The sequence below is a fragment of the Erpetoichthys calabaricus genome, chromosome 7 (genome assembly GCF_900747795.2).
Source record: "Erpetoichthys calabaricus chromosome 7, fErpCal1.3, whole genome shotgun sequence".
In the NCBI taxonomy this organism is placed as follows: Eukaryota; Metazoa; Chordata; class Cladistia; order Polypteriformes; family Polypteridae; genus Erpetoichthys; species Erpetoichthys calabaricus.
Genome location: NC_041400.2, coordinates 98,919,506 through 98,940,338, shown reverse-complemented (window position 1 = coordinate 98,940,338; position 20,833 = coordinate 98,919,506). Strand labels below are relative to the sequence as shown.

Below are 20,833 nucleotides of genomic sequence, written 5' to 3'. Positions count from 1 at the left end.
CTAGAAGTCACACAATGTGACATTGGCTCAAAGGCTAAGCTTGTCACATAATGTAGTGCTTTGTTGTAATTGATGGTAGAGTTTTTGTAATTGCCTGGGTATGTTAAGTTTTCATAACATTAAAATAAAATTATTTTGGTACATTAAGTCCCAATCCATGTGTAACATGTTGCCTATGAATGATCCCTGCAGACCCCACAAAACCGTTGACACAAATCGCTATCAGCTTGATGCATTTTTTTTTAAACAGAACCTACAGTAACACACAGTTCAGTAAAAAACAAGAAAAAAAACAGAGCAATTTAGAGATTGACGATGATGAATATAAAAATGAGACAAGGCCAGCAAAGCACACGAAAGCATCTGTACCTGGCACAGAAAATAAATCAAACAAATCACCAGGACCCGATATTTACATAGTTAGTGAGTACATATATAAACCCATGACAGATCTGGCTAACAGAATGTCAGTTATATAGCACCCCGATGTGTAGAGTACAAGTCCAAGGAGATTCTGCTGAAACTTTATAATGTACTGGTGAGGCCTCGTGGAGTATTGTGTGCAGTTTTGGTCTCCAGGCTACAAAAAGGACATAACAGCGCAAGGAAATGTCCAGAGAAGAGCAACTAGTCTGATTCCAGAGAATGAATTATGAAGAAAGATTAATAAGATCTGAGCCTATACAGTTTAAGCAAAAGAAGATTAAGAGGAGACATGACTGAAGTGTTTAAAATTATGAAGGGAATTAGTACAGTGCACTGCGACTTATGTTAAAATGAGTTGAAAAAGAAAACCGAGTCACAACTGGAAACTTAAGGGTAAATTTTACACAGACATTAGGTTTAAATTTTTCTTTACACAGAGATCCATAGACATATGGAATAAGTTAACAACTAGTGTGTGTGGTAAACAGTTGAACTTTAGGACCTTCAAAACTAGACTTGCTGTTATTGTGGAAGAATTAAGTGGATGGGACTGGCTAGCTTTATTGGGCCAAATGGCCTGTTCTCATCTGGATTGTTCTAATGAAAAACCGATGTTGGCTCACCAGGTTATCATTGAGGAGCATCCATTCCCCATCATCTAGAAAGGGTCCTTCTCCATCTGGACTCGCCATCTGAAGTGGTCCTCTCACCCACTGTAAACCACTCCAATATGATGATCAGCCATTCTTCTACGAGCAGTGCACATTGCTGCCATTGCACCGGCCAAAATCATTTTTAGAATAAATAAGTAAATCTTCGTAGTTGTCTTTTTTTTTCTTCCTCTATATTCCTTTTAGAAGACTTGCAGTGGAGCCAAAACAATCCCGTTAAAAGTGCTGCTGAAAAGCTCTGCCTCGGTTTCCATATCAGAACAACAAAACAAAACAGCAGCACCGATGAAAGAGAAAGAACCATGTGCAGTGGTACCGCTGTTTAACTAGGAGCTTTCACCATTTTTCTAGAATTGTGTGTATAATAAAGGGAAAGCAAGCAGTGTAACAATAAGTAGAAATGAAATATATTGTTTAGGAAAGAATATTTCATAAGCAGGTGACTTCTATGCATGCAAAGCTCATTAAATACGCAGACGACGGTGACATTGAATACTGATTGGGCTTCATGGATGCCTACACAGAGACATAAATAAATTCATCTTTCACAAATAATAGAGAATAGGTTCATTATTTATTTGTTCTCTCTGAAAAGCTGACATTATTGTGGAATGCAAATTAACAGTACAATGGTGAGGTGCCATCTGTCATATCTCAGGTTAGGAATAAATTCTTCAACTGTGCAACAGAATGAAAAGCATGAAAGTCAAATTTTAAAAGTAGAAGGTAATATTAATAAAACAAGTAAGGAGCTTTACCTATTCGTCATAAAAGTTACATGCACTCCTATTTATATTAATATGTCAGTAAATTATGTAAAAGTATTGAAATGCTGTTGTGTGGTGCTCCATGTTTCCATCTCTTGTATTTCTATAATTGTGTCTCTGGCACTTTAATTAGTTGTGTTAAACCCTCGCAGATGACAAGACACTGCAGACCAGTTCTGCGAGATGCAGCCCGTTTTTGTTGTAATGTACTTTAACTACTTTCGCTTGTAGGTGACTTCAGGGGGAGCTGATAACAAGAAGACGGCTGAGTGAAATGGTGCAATTTCAGGAAGAGCCCTTGACGTTCCGGAGGATGCCGCCACACTGCTCAGGTAGGCTGCGTGTGGAGTTGGTCTGAACTTGCTTTAATGTTAGGGTGGCTCCAGAAGTAGCAATCCGACACGCTGCATACTGTAGATTACAAATTCCTTCTAAGACAGAAATACAATTAGTGAATGTTGTTGTATTTGATGTGTGCTGCACTGCAGAGACAGCACAGGCATTTAGAGACAACTGTATGCTTGCAGTCTGAGTGATTGAGAGATGGCTACATTTAAAATAAAACACTTTACTGTACACATCGCTGTTGGTACACATTACCCAGATCAAGAACATCAGTCCATCCATCCATCCATTTTTTGATGCTTATCTGGGCCATGGGGGCAATAGTTTAAGCAAAGACATCCCTTCAAACCAAAGCCATACCCAAAAATCACATCCCCCCCCCCCCCCCCCCCCGAGACAACTGCAATAGGATACCGAGACGATCCCAGGCCAGCTGGGAGGTTTAATCTCTGTCTATCCTGAGGTCTCCTCGAGGTTGGATATGTCTGAAATGCGTCCACAAGATGGCATCCTAAACATTGGCTCTACTTTGAGCTCCTCTCTCTTTCTCTAGGGCTGAGCCCAGAAACCCTTTGAAGGAAGCTAATTTCTCCTGCGTGCATCTACAGTCTAATTCAGAATGACATTTTAATTAAAAAGAAAACAGTTCAGAGCAGACTCACGCATTCACCCATATTGAGTCCACCACAGATGATCTTTATAATTCAGTGCCAGGGTTTCAGCTTGTTCAAAAAAGGGCTTGTGCTTAAAGTTCATGCTGTTCTGTTGTTGATATTTGCTTTCCTGTAGTATTTGTTTGAAATCTGTCCTCTGTGAAGGAGAACATTTAATGGAGTGATATCTAATAAAAATGTGTAGCATAGACAAACATGATCACCTGCATTTATTTACCATTGCATTGTTTAGAACATTTATAATACTGGTCTCTGAGAATTTATTTCATGGCATGCAATATGTGTTGGTATTTATTTATTTAGTTCTGTTTTTGAGGTGTATGATCACACGTGTGCTAGTAAAAATGTGTCCCACTATCTTATTATCCATCCATAAATTTGTTGAGCCCTGCTTATTCCATTACAGAATAATGTGGAGACAGATATTCGCATCAAAACAAAGTAGAAACCAACTCTGAGTGTGTGCTACTGGATTGCAGACATATTCGAGTTAACACCCACAACACACTCAGTTTTGTTTATGTGAGTGTGTAACCACAGCAATTAATTTTATTCATAGCACAAGTTTCTGTTGATGATTTTACTCAGGGCAACACTCTGTCTCAGTCGCTCATCCATCTGAGGACCAGCGAGACTCGAGCTTGGGGCCTTCAGATTACAGAACACACTTCTGAGCTGGCGTAGCTAAGGCAGCCTCTCAATGAGATGGCAGTGAAGAAGGGAAGATGAGAGGGGGGCATCACCTTGAGTGAACTCCTCAGTCGAAACAAATGGTGGATGAATGTAACAAGTTTAAGAGAGAGAGACTGCTGCTGCATAAGAAGCATTTATGCTGGTAAACACTTGATTGGCTACTGTAGTAAAAGCAATTCTTCTGTAGCTCCATTGGATAAAAAGGACTGTTCTGTGATCCAAAGGCCCTGCGAATTCCAATTCTGCTACAGTTGTGAGAGGGTTAGGCGTCACCCTGAGTAAATTCCTGAGCAGAAACATCAAAGATTTTAGAAGACGAATATATGCATCTATATATAAAATCAGGACAACAAAACATACAAAATTTAATTCTAAGCAGACTTCTTTCTACCGTTAAGGATGGTACAATGTTCTGAAATATATTTACCATTTTCAAACATGTCCAAATTATTCTATTATCCATTGTGGTCAGGATTTTAAATTTATTTTACAAGATCTCTAGTATATTGGTCAGTTTGATAAGTCTTTGTTTAGTTTATGTTTCACTTACCCGTATTCTTTCGGCTCGAGTCTATGAACAGAACTGTGTGTGACGTCACAGACCGTCTGAAACCCTGCGCAGAACTGGAGTCAGGTGCTGAGAGTTTAGTGCAAGAAGCCTGTGCTCCCAGGAGTTCAACTCAGACAAAAGCTTAAAGACAAGTATTTACTTTACCATCAGGTTATTTCAGCTGAAGTAACACCAATAACCAGAAGGATATCATGCTCTACTAATATGTTTAAGGACGTTGCCCTAGCTATGAGGTTACAAGCAGTACTAACCTCAGAACCATAAGTACTGATACTAAGTCTTGATCTGAGTTCCACTCACCTCTAAGACATGAGATTATGCTTTTTTTCTCTGAGGTCTTCGGGGCCTATCGAGAGATTATACTTGCACATGTAGAAGGAGAACTGCTCTGTTTTCTAATAGCTACATGTCCTGTTTCTCATCACACTTTGCAGCACCTGGAATCCTGACATTTTTTCCTCTGTTCTTTATTCAGCACTGAGTCATTTTTCTTACCCTCTCCTTCCACAATGTAAATGAGAAGCAGGAGTAGTGAGAGGTGTTCTGATTGTCTGTGGTGTCACCTTCTTGAGAGATGTAGACAGCAATGAGAACTCTCTCTGAAGGTAAAACAGATGGGACTTGATTGTTAAACTCTTTGGATCAGACACACAGTTTTAAAAGATATTTTAAAATTTGTACACCATGTGTTGTTCAGCCAAGAAGTCAAACTTATTTTGAGTTGATGCAGAGGGAATGGAATGGACATTTTTCCATTGGTTTCTTGTGTGCATACAAGTCGAAACTTGTGCTTGATAATTGGTGCATAGTTAAGTTCATCGAACTGAGTGTTGTGTTCATTGTTCATGCTGGCAAAGTTGCCTGAGAGTCTATCATGTGTGACTGTAACTGGTACTGCTCTATCAGATAGACAGATCCAGATTAGACATACTGAGACAGAAATCCACTCTGTCTGTTCCAAAGAGAAGTCGATACTTTAGTTTCTAAAATAATTTCACCTTGGCTGAGGTGGGTTTTGATGTCAAATGTGAAGTCAAAGACTAAAACTCATGTCTGAGAGCTGCAATTCAAAAATGTAGTGCTGGAGAGTTGTTTCTTCCTCATCTCTGGTCCTTTACAGAATGCCTGCTTCTGGTGGCTTCAAGAGTTTTCTATCTCCATTCTGGAAGGGGTGGGGCTTCATGACAGAAGCAGGGACTGGGCCACTCATCTTCCGGCTGGCGAGCTTCTTAACTGAGGATAGGAAAAGAGAGAGAGAGTTCATAACAGCGCCCCATCTCTACATGGAGTGGCATTGCCTACTTTACTAGAGGCTTGAAGATGTCCTCAAAGTGCATGTGCATGACATGCAGAATACAAATCGTATGCATTGGTCATTCCACTACACGTTATGTTTAGTGAAAGTTCAACACTGCATTATGTGTAAAGTGCTATAATCTTCTCATAGTGTCTGTCAGATCCTTTTATCAGAACACTTTACAATTCCCCTTGAGTGGTTCTAATTGCATGTCCTTCCCTAGTGATGTGTGATTATCACAAAGTAAATACACATGTGAGGTCAATTCACTAACGTCTTGGTAGTGGATACTGGAGAAATCCAACACTGAAAAGGCTATGCCCCCAGGGGTCCTTTTTAAAAATCCAGCTACCCCCAATTTCCTCCAGTCTGGACACAGTAAATGTTTAGGATTCAACCAAACAAGCAATTCAACACATCCAGACTGTACTTCCTGAGGAGACTCAGGTCTTTTAATGATTGCAGTAATCTCCTGGAAATGTTCTACCAGTCTGTTGTAGCTAGCAGTCACCTGGGGAAGCAACCTGAGTTCAAAAGATGTACAATGGCTGAACAGACTTATGAGGAAAGCCTGCTCTATCACAGGTGCAACCCTGGACATACTGCAAGCGGTTGAAGAAAAGAGGATGATGGGAAAAGTGGATGCCATCATGAAAAAGGCGCTCTCTTGGAGCACTTTTAGCCCCAGGCTCATTCCTACACAATATGCTAAGAAGAGCCTCTGGAGGTCTTTTTTGCCCACTGCTAACAGACAATTCATTGCTTCCTCCCAATGTCTCAGATTAAATGCTCATACTGCACTTTCTGCACAATATACATTTAATTATTTATTTGTTTATCAATTGTATTATTTACTCTTTGAGTCCGTATCTTTGTTTTTTTAAGTTTCTGCTGCTGTATGGATTTAAAATTCCTTCTAGGATCGATGACATTTATCTAATATCATCTAATCTAAATAAGTGCAGATTAGGTTAACTGGCACCTCTAAGCTGGTCTAGTTAGTGCAAGTGTGGGCTCCCTAGTGCTTAGTGCTCCTTGCACAGGCTATAGCTTCCCATAACCCTGAAATGGTTTGAGAATGTATTTAAAAATAGCTAAATGAGCAAGAATGAAATAAAATGCTTAAGGAAAACATTTTAATAGAATGGCAAGTACTATAGGATGGTGAAAGTAAGGGTTTGCCCATCCAACCATCCAGTTTCCAAGTCCTCCTTATCCTAAGTAGAGTTGCGGGGCAGCAGAAGCCTATCCCAGCAAGCATAGAGTGCAAGGCAGGAACAATTCCCTGGATAGAGCAGCAGTCCATCACAGGGAGAACACACACACACACTGTGGTGGATGAACATTTTTGGGACCCTGAAGCTTGAACTGTGATGGGGACCCCTTTGCAACTAGCAGAAAAGTCTGGGTAACTACTGTTATCTTCTTTAGTGGAGTTGGATTTTCCATGACAGATCACCACAAATTTTTTTGTGATACTTTAATAACCTTTTAATTTTTGTTTTAACTATTATTATTATTATTTGTATTGAATTTCACTATGTTATTCATATAATTTTTTTAAAAACCGTTCTCATATAGTCAACACCCAAACTTTTAAGCAATGTGGACTAAGGTTACTTCTGGGATCCCTCCAGGTTTTGGGGCCCTGAAGCTTAAGTTTTATTAGTTTCATAATAGATCCACCCATGCATACACACACACTATGGCCTGTGTAGCAGTCCATCTAACCTGCATGTCTTTGATAGGAAACATACGCGGACATGAGGTGCTCCATACATGAAGGACCTGGGATGTGAACCTTGGTCTTCTTACTGCAAGGAAGCAGCACTACCACCGCACAGCCCCTGAGGGTTAGCATTTTTTTTAAATTAACACCAAGGATTTGTAATATAATACAAAATTAGCTTTTGAACATGATGAGAGAAAATAATTGTACACAAGTTATAACTGGTTGTACTGGGCAGATATATGGATGGATTAAATCAACATTCACTGTACATTAGTAGCCATTGCTCAACTACCATGAAATAAATGAAACCTTGAAATGTTTTGGGACAGATTTGCCAAAGGCGTAAATTAATTAATAAAAAAAAAGACTTATTTTCAGTAATTATTATTCACTGAAAAAATCTTGTTGAAGACATCAGCTATATTATTCCTAGTGTTACAGCGCAGGGTAGAGACGAATGACTACATTTTAGTTCTTGAACTTGGACTTGCACGTAATAAAAGAACAGCGCATGGTGTGCGGTACATCCGTCCAGTAGGTGGCAGCAACTGATCGGTATTAATGATCTCGGACTTCCCACAGAGGACAGAATAGAGACCAAAAGAGTCAAGTGTGGTCGCCACTAATCTATAGTAAGAGCCTGCAACACAAAGTCACATTTCTGAGATTGAGGTCTTCGTACCTTACCGGGTAAATACCAAGTTTCTTGCACATCTAGATAGTGGAAAACTGGTTTTCCATTAGAGCGAGCTTCAGAAGGTAAGTAAGGAAAGTGTGGCTCTTTAATTTCATCGTTCCATCTATCCACTGTAGTCGTTTCCCAAAGTTCGAATCTGTGCCTGTCACAGGTGTGCATACTGAGTTATTAAGTGGTTCGAAGTATCGAGTGAGAGACTCTCCGTATGAGAGAGAGAGAGGAGATCACTTGAAGAGGCTCTGACCCCGACGCCCAGTAGCGTTCTTTTTAAAGGCTATTTTGAGCAACACAGTAGGGCTTTGACGCTGCTGTGCTTCTCAAAAGGCCCTTTTCGACACTTTTAAATACTTGCGACATCATTTTGATTTTGTTTATGGTATTACGTCGTATCTGTTTCTTTGATGCTTGCACGTTTAACGTTGTATTTGGTTTGCAATGTCGACTTGGATTAAGGCGTCGGCTAAATAAGTGAATAAAAACAACGAGCACAGTAAAAGGAGAGACTTCGGTACGTCACCCGGAATGAGCTGTCTAACCTCGCAAAACAAACGGCCGTGTTTAATTTGTATGTCGGTTAAACCTTTCTCGCTTTAGCTAACGTGCCGACCAAGGATAACGTGCCCAAGAAAGAAAAAAAAAGGTGGAAGCGCCAACCGAGAAAGCTGCGACATACCTCGCCTTACAGTTACAGTGCGCACTAAAGACAACAACATTTATTTATATAGCACATTTTCATACAAAAGTAGCTCAAAGTGCTTTACATAATGAAGAAAAGAAAAATAAAAGACAAAATTAAAATAAGACAACATTAGTTAACATAGAAAGGTTAGATTTTTTTTTTTCTTCAAAGCTGTATCAGCTACTCTGCACCACCTGGCAGATTTTAAGCCATATATCATCCGCAGATGTTCATTTACAATTCAAAATTAAACCTGTATATATATTTGCTACCATTTAGTATAAAAAGTTAAACATTTTAAGTAGCAACAAAAGAAGTTATGTTTTTGTGTAGTGATATATGAAAAAAGTTGTTAGATTGGCACAGTATTCATCAGGTACTGTGTCAAAAAATTTATCATGTAAGGGGCTCTGCTGGGTGAATCACTGCAAGTGTTCAGCTTCCATCTTTTATAGCCAGATGAGAAAATGTACTTTATTACAAAACTACCTATGCCTACAACTGGACTGAAACACACTTGCAGGAATACATCACCCAGTTATCTAAGTCCAGGTGAATTATTTAACTTTGCTTGTGTAAAGGTAATGTTATAACATAGATAAATAGTATAGATAAGCCAGTGGGACTATAAGTAGTCTCCTCCTTTGTGTGATTTTGCAATGTACTCGGTGCTGTCTTGCTATCTAGCTCCACCAACCAAGTCCTTGAACCAATCCTTATTCTAAAGTTTCAGTTCTAAATAGCTTACTTTCATCCCCAAATTACTCTGACATGCCAAGAAGCAATTAACTTTGTACAGTTAAATTAATAGTGACAGCATCATAAGTTGAAAGTTGAGATTGATGGCATTGCTGAATGTTATAAAACGATTTATCTTTTGTACTGCCCTTTGAATGTTTTGGCTGTCACAGTCAAACTAAAGTAGTAAGATTTAACAGCATTCATAGTTGTATATGTGCCATTTGGGTCTGATATTCAGTCTGAGATGTTTAGCTCAGTCTGTCACAAGATTAATTTTAGATAAACAAGAGAGAGATACTGTGAGAAATGCAAGTTGGAAGAGGGTGTCTGAATGCATGTTTACAGCATATTAGTGCATAGTATTTTGCAGTTTTATGTCTGACAATTTTTTAAACCAGTTTGCAGTTGTTTGGTGCAGCAACCTTTATGCTATGCATAAAATGTAATGTGAAAGAGAGAGAGCATTTCAGCTGCAATTATGCCTTAGAAGAAAAGAACAACACTTCAATAAGGTTATCAGTCTTTGAGCAGGGAGAAGCCTTTGAACTAATCTAATTCAATGTGTAAGTGTGTCACTGTTCAAACCTCTCTTTTTATATAGGCACAAAGTTTGTGTAAATTAATTGGTGTAATGAAGCAACATCTACTGTATAAAATAGATCTGAACTGTGAAGTTCCAGTGGAAAAATGACAAAAATGACATTGAGCTTTCAAGAAAGAAAAACTGCTAAAGATGCCAGAAGTAACAACAAGTGATTTTGTGTTAACTGCTGATTTTGAAGTTACTTGAATACTTTGACCCTTGTGACATAGTTATATGGGTAATTCCATGTCAAATCATCACACCTTTGGACCTCATCACAGATTTTAACAAAACTTGGTGCGCTGATTTGGTCACATGAGTAACCCATGGAACTGAAACTGCACGCATCTTGGATCAATATTAAGGGTGATTTAAGATAACATAGGTTGAACTTAAATAGGGGGGGTAGGGCTATGACTTTGACTGGATATATCTCCATACGTGTAAGTTGTACAGAAATGGTTTTCACATTGTTGTAAAACTTTTTTACAGCTCTATTTTACATAAATACTATGCTATCCCCAAAATGAAAAACTACCATGTTATGATTCATTATAATATTAAAAGCAGAATAGCAAAAAAAAAAAAAAAAGTATTTTAAACTTGATCAACGTTTTACTTAAACTAGCTTTTAACGATATGAATATCTCCAGAAAATGTGGTCTATGGTTTTTGAGCCATGGCTGATCTATCATTACTGTACTTATAGGTGGCATCACATGATTTCATATTACTAATGGGCCTTTGTCTTAAGAGCCAAATCCCACTTAATCCATTTTGGATTATAGTGGGCCTGCCCCTATTGCAGCAATCTCAGGCTTTTATAATTGTTCCTTTTTGTATATAATTGTTGTTTTTTTAAATATGCTTTGCCTTTTTATTTTTCATAAAATAAAGCAATTTTGAATTTAAATTTAATAAGGAAAAGCTTTCTGATTATTTCAATTTTGTGACAAATTACCAAGCATTTTACAAATCGTGTAACTTTTGCTGTTTAACAGCTTTACTGGACTTTGTCCTAAGTCAGATAAGCAGCGAAGTTGTCAAGTATTAACAGCATATCTGAAGTTGCCAATGAGCACAGTCTCAGGGAAATATGCAGATTTAATGTGTTGAGTAAAGTTAACCACAAAAAATATTGTTCATCGGGCATTTTGTTTGTTTTCTAAACAGCAATCTACTATGGGTCGATTAGATCAAAAGACCATTTTGATTTCTGCTGCTGCTCAGGGGATAGGCCGAGCTGCTGCCATTGTAAGTTTATCTTCATTTGTTATAAGAAAAAAGTTTTGTCATTCATGATAAGCTTAGAAAATATTTTTTGAGTTACTTAATTTCTTTGTGTAAAATAGTCAAAGTGTTAGAATTGCATTTCATTTTCACACAAAATAACATAAACTCTATCTTATTAATCTGTTGGGTGTAGACAACTAACAGTATGTGTATATATGCATGTATGTGTGTGTATGTATATATATATATATATATATATATATATATACATTGTTGTGTATTTAATACAGAACACTTTCCTTTTACAACCCAAGAATGCTGTCCACATTTACAAGTAATATATAAAGTACCAAAAGACCCAGGAGTATACAAATATACATGTATCACAGTAGTCTGCAGTTCTTCCTCAGAGCTCCAGAGACCTGTGTTTGAATCCTTGCTCAGACACTGTGTGGAGAATGCAAATTCTATGCATGTGTTTGTTTTTTTTTCTGAGATACTCCATTTTTTTCCTTTCATATCCCAGTAAGACTCCTAATAGTGATAATATAAGAGAATATATTATAGCATATCATATAGGGTTGATTAGCTCACAGACTCTGCAAAGGAAACATTTTTAGTGTACAACAGAGAAAATAAATGAGACCAATGGCCATTTACAAACAGGAAGTCAGTCTATTTGCAACAAACCAGCTGAATTCCTCTCTTTCGTAAACCATCTGTAGGGAAAAAAAATTAGTATTAGCAAATGAACAGCACTGTTATATGTCAAGTGTGGGTATCTAGGTGAACATTTCTGCATGCTCCTGTAGATACAGTGGGTGTGATTTTAAGTAGCTGAGTTTTGTGTCTTTGAACAGAGTCACAACATATACCATATAGCTTTTGTAAAGGAGTATTTTTAAGGCATACTGCAGTCGTGTCAAGAATGTTTTGTAGTTGGATCAAAAGGTAAGCTACCCTGGTGTCTAAAGTTGTCTGGTTGCAAAACACATATAACATAACAATGAAAAGTTGCCACAAATGAAAAGTTTAAACAATAACAGCTGGCCAAGTTTCTAGGTGTACAAAATTTCAGTCAGTCAGTCAGTTAGTCATTTTCTAACCCGCTTAGTCCTGAACACGGTCATGGGGGTCTGCTGGAGCCTGTCCCGACTAGGGCTCAAGGCAGGAACAAACCTGGGACAGGGAGCCAGTCAAGGTTATTATAGTTAATGAAAACTAAAATCAAAACAAACTATTATTAAAAAAACATTTTTGTAAAATAATTAACAAAACCGAAATGAAAAACTAAAACTAAACTAAACTATTAAAGTAGGTGGAAAGACTAACTGAAATAAAATAATAATTTAGTAAAAATATTTTTAGCTTTCATTTTTGCATGAATATTCTTGCTGTTAGTCTTTAAACCTTTTAACTTTTAACGCGTGTTCACATAGCATTTGCGTCAATATGGTTGGCACAAAATAACAAAGCCCAGTATGGGAGATTTTTGACTGTAATATTGAAGGCATTGATTATAAGCACATTGTCTTGGAGCAGGAAATGTTGTATGGTATAGACATCTAGAGTAAAAAAAAAAAAAAAACCCTCAAATCTTAAAATCCATCTAAATTTCATTACAAATTGGCCCATTCTGGGCAATAAAAGAAAAAAAGATGCCAACAGTAACCGCACATTTGTTCAGCACAAATGACATATAAAATATTTTTAAAAAATATAATTTTGTATAAAATTGTTCATATTCAGTATATAGTTTTGATTATGCTTGTTTTTACCAGACAAAAACAAAACCAGATAGTAAATGATGTCGTGTAGTAAGCTTTTAAACTCCTATCCTAACCTGTTAAGTGTACAGTTCTGTCTGATTGTGACGCAAAACTAAACTCCTTAGTAGCTCTTTAAACAGACCATAATTCCTAAAACTGAAACTAATAGATGTAGAAATAAAATAGAAATGTCTTTGTGAAGTAAAAACTAAATTAAAACTAAAAATATATGATGAAGGAAAACTAAACTGAATTTCCAAGTAAGGTCAGAAAAAATATAGAAATAAAAACTAATATAAAAAGGCAAAATTATAATAGCCTGGTGCCAGTCCATTGCAAGGTGAACACACACACACACAACCACATGCTAGGGCCAATTTAGGATCAACAATTCAAATGAATACAATTTTTCCCTTTTTGTTATGAAAAGAAAGTGAATGTTTGTCATGGGGTACACAATATGAAATCCACTTGTTTCCTAAATGTTAAACTTCAAGTTTGTTTTCCCCTGTGAAATATTTTCTGTTGCACTTAAACTTGAATTAAATTAATCTAGACTGAAAGATAAGAAAATTTATAAAAGGAAGAATTTTAAATGTGTTTTAATCAAACTTTATTTGGACAGCTAAACCAAGCTCTTCTAATGTTTCCAGAAGAAATGTGACACATATGTGCATGTTGTATATATTCATTGAGTGATTATTTTTAAGTTCATCTTTAAACAAGGAGAGCATCTGTGCCTCAGCACACTACAGCACTGGATGACAGTGTTGAGGATAGATGTGGAGAAAGTTGCACTGCCCATCCACACATTATGGAGTCTTCCAGTTAAGAAGTCCAGTCTCCTACTGCAGAGGGGTGATATGACAATGTTAAATGCTGAGCTGTAGTTTACAAACAGTACTCTAACATGCCAGTTTTTATTATCTAGGCGAATAGTTTGAATTGTAAGGAATATGACATCCTTTGTGAACAGCGTGTGATGAGAAAACAGGAGATGATCTGAATTATCTGGAATGTTTAGATTAATGTGTCTGAATTGACAGTCTTTTAAAGCATTTAATAAAATTAGAGTGTGAGCCTGTAGTCATTAAACATAAGACACTCCTTTTTTTGTTTTTTGTGATCAAATTTTTATTACAGGGATGAAAAAAATGGATGTGATATAAACAAGATTTTGATTAAAGAAGAAGTTCAGAATTTTTTAAGACAAAGGTATTTTATTCACAACAATGTTATGTATGCATTTGTCATGCAGAATTGTATTCTATAGTCCAGCATTTTCTATAATTTTAAAAAATATCTTGCCTGCACTGGCGCTTTATAACGGGAATCGGGGCATGTCGAACCGCCAGAAAATAAAAGCCGAAAACATGTTGAATATGTCCTTCTTCGATGTTTGTAACGCATGTTTGTTACAACAAAGGGAATCTGAAAATAACCATTTTATTGCGTATTCCCAGTACTATTTTTCTCAAAGTAAGGGTTTATTTTCTTTTTTGCTTATGTGAGTTCTTGGATAAATACAAAGTAAATTAAAACAAATCCCACCATGTGGCATGAACAGTTTATTGTGATTTTTGTCATTTGAGAGGAAACCACCACTCAGTGGTGGTGTTATTGTAGAATACTACAAGTGATGCCGTGTTGTGAATAGTTGGGGTTTTTTTATTGGCTGAAATCTTATAATATTTGTGTTTTGTTCAAAAATGACATGTTATTTTACAATATGTGTGTAATTGCAAGATGCAGATCAATACTCAAACTGTTTTGGCTTAAAAAATTTACATATTAGGTACTTTTTAAAGGCTTTTGTTTTCTAGTGGCGCTTTGTGACTTGTTAATTCCAATGTAAAGTGCCAGTGCAGGTAAGAATATTTCTTTTAATTTATAGAAAACAGTGGGCTCTGGACCACAGTCTTGCATGGTAAATGCATATATACCATGTCTGTGATGAAATAAACTTGACATTAAAAATGCTAAATTGTATCCTTTAATTATAAAATTAAATTTCCAAAAGCTGTATGCTGGAAAAAAGAGACAGGATCAGGAAAAACAGCAGCAAAGAACCCTACCCTCCAGAACCCCCGCGAAAAAAAAAAATCCCACACACTGTGAGTGGTGGAAGATTGCAAATTAGGTGATGCTAGAGAAGACCCATTCATTCTCACACCAGATGTTCAAGCATCAAAAGTAACAACGTTTACTTCATCCAATAAAGCAGTCAGAGCAGTATTAATAACATGAAGTAGATAGCAAATGTTGTCTGCTGCGTAGCAGGTTCAAATAAAGCCAGTCTGAGCTTGATGAACCAATTTACGAGTAACTGTCTGCAGCTGATATGCAAGCAATCAGGTTACTAACTTAGATTCAGCATTCATCAAAATATTTGATGACGGCATGAGGTTTCAGAGGGGTCTTGATCATGAATTTGGCAGGAGGCTAATTAAAGCTGTATTGATAAATGCATTAATATTTTAGTAGGAGAATTTAGCCCATTTCAAGTCTAGTTTGAGTAATTCAAGTTTAATAATTAAGGCTGACCACACGAGGGTGAACACTTTTGAAAGTTGTGAAATATGAGTAAAGCTTAGTAATTTGTTATTACTTTAAACATAACTTGCTTATGAATTAAATGGAGAAATCGTAAATAGTACCACTGATTGCTAGCTGGATGATTGTAAGATCCTCTACCATGCCCTGATTAATAGAGATGAGCCATTTCAGATGAGAAACAACTTTTTGACCAAAATTGGTATTTTGAAGTAAGGAATTGTTGAAGCACCAGCAATAAGGAGAGTGACAAAAGGTAGAGCTTTGACAGCATGCTTTCATTAGGGATTGGAATCACACACACACACGCGCACACACACACACTAGTAAAAAGCCCATTTTGTAAAACAGGTACAATGTTAGAATAGGAAAAAAAATGAAGTAAAAAATAGGAAAAGGGAATCTATATTGTATACAATTCTATATTGTATTGTGATGTTAGGATTGCAGAAACTAAGTCTGTAGTTATCTGTATAGATACTAAAGAATAAAGTTTTCTTTGTATACAGTGTTTTTGGTGAACTGTCTTCTTTCTTCATTAGCTGGGTGTAATGCACTTGCATAATGGTACATCTCACCATTAATCGTAAAACAGCACAGGCAAGAACTTGGTGGAGACACGATCCTGGCAAACCATTGTTGCAAATGCTAAAGAGCTATTGATTGATCTAATGTTTTCCAATAAATTTTTGAAAAATATATGGAGATCAGTTATAAACTGTCAGATGAAATTGTCTGTTAGAATGAGCTATAGGATTAATGTTTCCTTTTGACAGTACTGTGTCAATCCTCTATCAGGCGGTTGCTGTGCAGCAAAATGCTTAGCACTTCAAAATATAGAAATGCTATGTAATGGTTCACAACTATCTCTGATAATGGTTGCTTCATTGATTGGAACATTGCAGGCAAGTCAATAAGTGGTGGCAATAACTGCATCAGTCCATCCATTTCGATCACATTGTGCATTAGGAACCTGTAGCCATGATATCCCTCTTTCTTTGTGCTGCTTGTTGCCTTATATCCATCTCTGTTTGTGGATGCTGTTGTCTTTGTTCATCAGACATTCTAGCCTTTACATCTTTCTTTTTGCTTTTTTCTGTATCTGCTCATTTGACATTCTAATTTGTTGTGTTCTTAGTTTTTTTTTTTTCCTTCTTTCTCATGTTGTAATGGCTCATCATCCAAAAAGGAATTTATTTTATAAGTTTTATTCATTTCCAAGTGGATTAATTCAAAATATCTTCCTTTTTTCTACTTGTGGATGCCAGTCGGCTTGAGCAACGTTGAGTCACGTTCATGCTGCTGTGTTATGCTTGGCCACGGACGAAGCTGGACAGTTTAAAATGTTATGCTGGCCACAGGTGGATGGACGCTAGATGCTTTGTCATCTTATATAGATACTTTGTCATCTTATATAGATACTGAGCAATAATTTTAGAACACCCATATTTTTCCTGTTTTTATTAATTTTAAGAAGTTCAAGTCCAGTGAATAACATGAAATGGTACAAAAGTAAATGGTAATCTGTCCAAGGTTTAAAAAAAGTGATTTTTCAGAGTTATACAAAAAAGTCTGTTTTAGGGAATAAGTAATGGGTTAACAACTTACAAATTTCTACAGGAATGGAAGTTAATTAAGCCTTGAAAGCTTATGCAAACAATTCCTACAGGTCTTCCAGCTTTTGTTGATTGCTTTCAGACAGGCAGGAATTGTAAGTAGGTCGGGAACAATCTGTGTTGCTACATTCTCTAAAGCATTATTTGGACAATATTGTACAGTATATTGTTATCATAATGATAAGAAAAAGGCAATTAACAAAGGAAGACCATTATAACCCTTAAAAATGTAGGTATTTTAGAGAAATTGCAAAGAAAGCCAACGTCTCAGTGAGTACGGTTTCCTACACCATAAAAAGGAACTTGGAAACTGGAGGATATTCTGTGATGTGTAGAGTGAGCAGCAGAGAAATGAAAATGTAATCCAGTCTGGGCTGACTGTGCTAAGAGTATTCTAAAACAGGCCATTTATATATTAGTCAATTAAGCTTAAATTGGAGGCAAACTTACAAAGGGTATTAATAGACTGAGGTATATGTTGATTTGTCAGGAATTTATCTAATTAAGGGTTCATGTTGTCATTTGTGTCAGTGCCAAGGGTTATTATGTAGCCTGTATATTTCAAAGGATATTTGGTAATAAAAGGTTGGAGCATAGCACTCCTTCCACTGACTCTGCTAAGAAGATAACAGAATTTCCCTTTCAAAAGTGAGTCCTTATCAGAGATTTTAAGGGGCAAGTGGTGTCTTGCGTATGTTAGTACATCACATTTGCACAAGCTGGGTAAGGATGATGATAAAACATGTACTTTTTTCATTATGAAGCAAATGGTAACTATTGAATTTCTTAGTAAGACATTAAAAATATCTTTAGAAATGCCTAATTTGTTGGTACAAGTTTTTAAAATGAGGCGTAAAACTTTGTCCTGACTATTGGTTTGCAAATATTGACTTGCTTAATGATACTCTTTTTATTTTATTCACATGAAACTGAGAAATGGAAATTCACAAGAAATAAGCTTTTGAATTTACATAGCAGTAACCAGTGAGATACAGTATATGTGGATTCCTAAGCAATTTCAGCCTTTTTTTTTTTTTTTTAAGCATTTATTCCATACCAAGTATCTGAAACAACATGGAGATGATGGACAAGTAACATGGGTAACAGATTTGGTACCAGTCTGTTGGAGTCTAGCAGTAAAGTACTTCAAAAGACTCAGTCATACATTCACAGTGTTTTGTCCTCTGATGCACTTTGCTCTGACAGAGCTTCTGCACATCGTCTTTCTTAAGTCTTGCTCCTTTGCAGCTCATCAGTATTTAAGCCATTCAGCATGCTGTCGGCAAACATGGCATCACACTCTAACCACCTGCCTGTCCTTCCAGATCTCCTTTTCTAACCAATGTCCTAATGGACCTCCTTTCCAGCCACTAAATGTTTTAAGGATATTGTCCTTCTGACTGCCATAACTTGTTTCAGTTTTTTTGCATATTTTGTTGGTTTTCAGCTGATTTTTGGTATTCTTGGTAAAATCTGTAGTTTTTAATCATAATCAGGTCAAAATTTCTGTATGAAGCCAGTTTTCAGTTTTGTATATAAGGACAGCTGATATTTGAGCATATGTAGAACACCTTTATTATTATTTACCGCTGGTACATGAAGCATACAGTTTTATGCGGGGGTCTATAAAGATTAGTTGGTTTTGAAACCAGGCTCCAGCTTTAACGTTAACATCAAAATTATCACAGATAAATATCACTACAAATTAACTGGTTCGCACAAATTAAATACAATAATATACAATTGCTTTATATCTTGTTTTGTTACTTAGAGGTTTAAAATCATTATGCATCACAAAATATACACATTTACATTGCAAAATTTTATGTGAGAAAAGCTATTTTCCACTGACTACTACTGTAGTTTTGTTCATGTGTTTATCTCTAGGCTTTTGCAAAGGAAGGAGCAAAGGTGATTGCTACAGATATCAATGAAGAAAAACTTAAAGAACTGGCTCAATATCCCGGTATGTTTAATGTTATTCAAAATGTAATTTTTGCCCTTTAACATTCTTAATGTGCAACATATTTAATTTATGAGTAATACTGTTTACTCCTTGGATCTATTTATCCTTAAATAATATCAAAGCAATTAGGGTGTACTCACTTTTGCACAAATCTTTCTAGAGCTGTTTTAGGGTGTTTAGAATTTAGATTTAAAGACACCCCGTGTATTTGTGTATATTTATATTTTAGTTTATTTTATATTATTTTTGTCCTTTTATCCTACTTAGTGCTGTCTTTATCCCCAACTAAAACAAGCCAAAAACATTTAAATATTTTCAACACAAATGTTATGTATAAAAGAAGCATATAAATTCCAATATGTCAGCATAAATACGATAGGAAAAGTACGTCAAGTTTCCACCCGTGTATTGATACAGGTTTGGTACACATCGTTTGTGGGACATGTTTTGAAACTGTCGCCAACACGCAGCCTAACGGTGCAATCGAGACAATAGAAGCACATTTCTTTTCACACTTATAAAATGTTATTTGTTGCTTGAACATGTGTGGGTAGAATGTCGGTGCCTAATCTGGCCATCGATGCTCCCATTGTGTTATTTTTGGCCACCACAGCATAAGGTAATAGTGACTTCCACATTTTCCCTGACACAGACATTGACGGTTGCTGCATTATGAACAGCGCTTAGGGGGCTAAAACCTTTCGTGTCTTTCTACTTATCACTGTCGTTTTGCCCTTTTTTTTTCCACAAAACTACCTGCACCATGGTGAACCTTCACAGGACTGAATTTGTCAGGCATAGTACAGTGCCGTATGCAACATTTTCACACTGTCATCACTATCGCTTGATTCAACTAATGGTTCAGTTTCAGTTTGTTCTAAACTGGCTTTACAGCTTTTCGTTAATATGCACTGTATTTTTTATTTTTGTTGGAGGCACTGCCCCCCCCACTCATGAATATTGTTGAGTTACCATAAAGTGTTGTGTTTTTTTTTTTTTTTTTTTTTATATACTGTCCCAAGCATTTTTGGGTTTACCGCCCCATATCTCAACAAAATCAATGCTCAAGGTTAATGCCAAGGAGGGTAAACAATAAAAGTATTGTTTTATGTTTATGTTGTATTTTATTTTTCAAGTTTGCAACTATAGTATAGCGTGCTGGTTCTCATTAATGGAAGTGTGGCCGATAAGAGTAAATTAAATTGAATTCTGCTTATTGGCATATTTGTTATTAGTTTAATGGCAAAGTAAAATCTGTTTATTTTATTTGTTACACGAGTTTAAATGTATTTAATTCTACAACCTGGACAGAACTAGAAAATTTGTCATTACTGCATATTCTGATATTTCAAACCATAAAACTGAAAGTGCGGTAGTAAGGTGAGGATGGTGCTCTGTAATCTGTAGAGCTTTCTTGTCTTGATATGTGTGCCTCTGATAAAACTGCATATTGCAAATTGTGACCGTTGCCTGAAACAAGAAAAAAATAATCCAGTTTTGTAGCCAGGTCCGAGAGTGGTGTTTGCTGTTGAGCATCTCAAAAGTTGCCTGGAGCTGCCATGTTGGCTCAACCCGATATGAAGAAAGGTGACTGAGTGCATTGCCAACTGGGCAACAGGTCAGACAGGGACTGATCCACTTTCAGACCTGAGCAATAGAAAATGGATCTTGACCTGTGGAACATAAATCTTCTAAATGTGCAGGGGTTGAAACAAACCAGCTACAATGAATTTAGAAAGTATTCAGACCCCTTCATTTTTTCACATTTTGCTATATTGCAGCTTTGTACTTAAAGCATTTAAAGTATTTTTTATAAGTTT

At 36.4% G+C, this 20,833-nt stretch overlaps 1 protein-coding gene across 2 annotated transcripts in view; it reads left to right on the top strand.

The window, feature by feature from the left end:
* The first annotated feature begins 7,759 nt into the window (after positions 1-7,759).
* The window catches only part of bdh2 (3-hydroxybutyrate dehydrogenase, type 2), a 33,068-nt gene continuing 19,994 nt past the window's right edge, over positions 7,760-20,833 (top strand). Inside the window, exons 1-3 of one of the 2 annotated variants that reach the window (XM_028805212.2) lie at positions 7,760-7,935; positions 11,050-11,130; positions 18,935-19,013. In XM_028805212.2, the coding sequence (XP_028661045.1) occupies positions 11,059-11,130; positions 18,935-19,013 (151 nt within the window). In that variant the 5' untranslated portion in view covers positions 7,760-7,935; positions 11,050-11,058. The remainder of the gene's footprint in view (positions 7,936-11,049; positions 11,131-18,934; positions 19,014-20,833) is intronic. The other variant, XM_028805213.2, reaches the window with a different exon arrangement.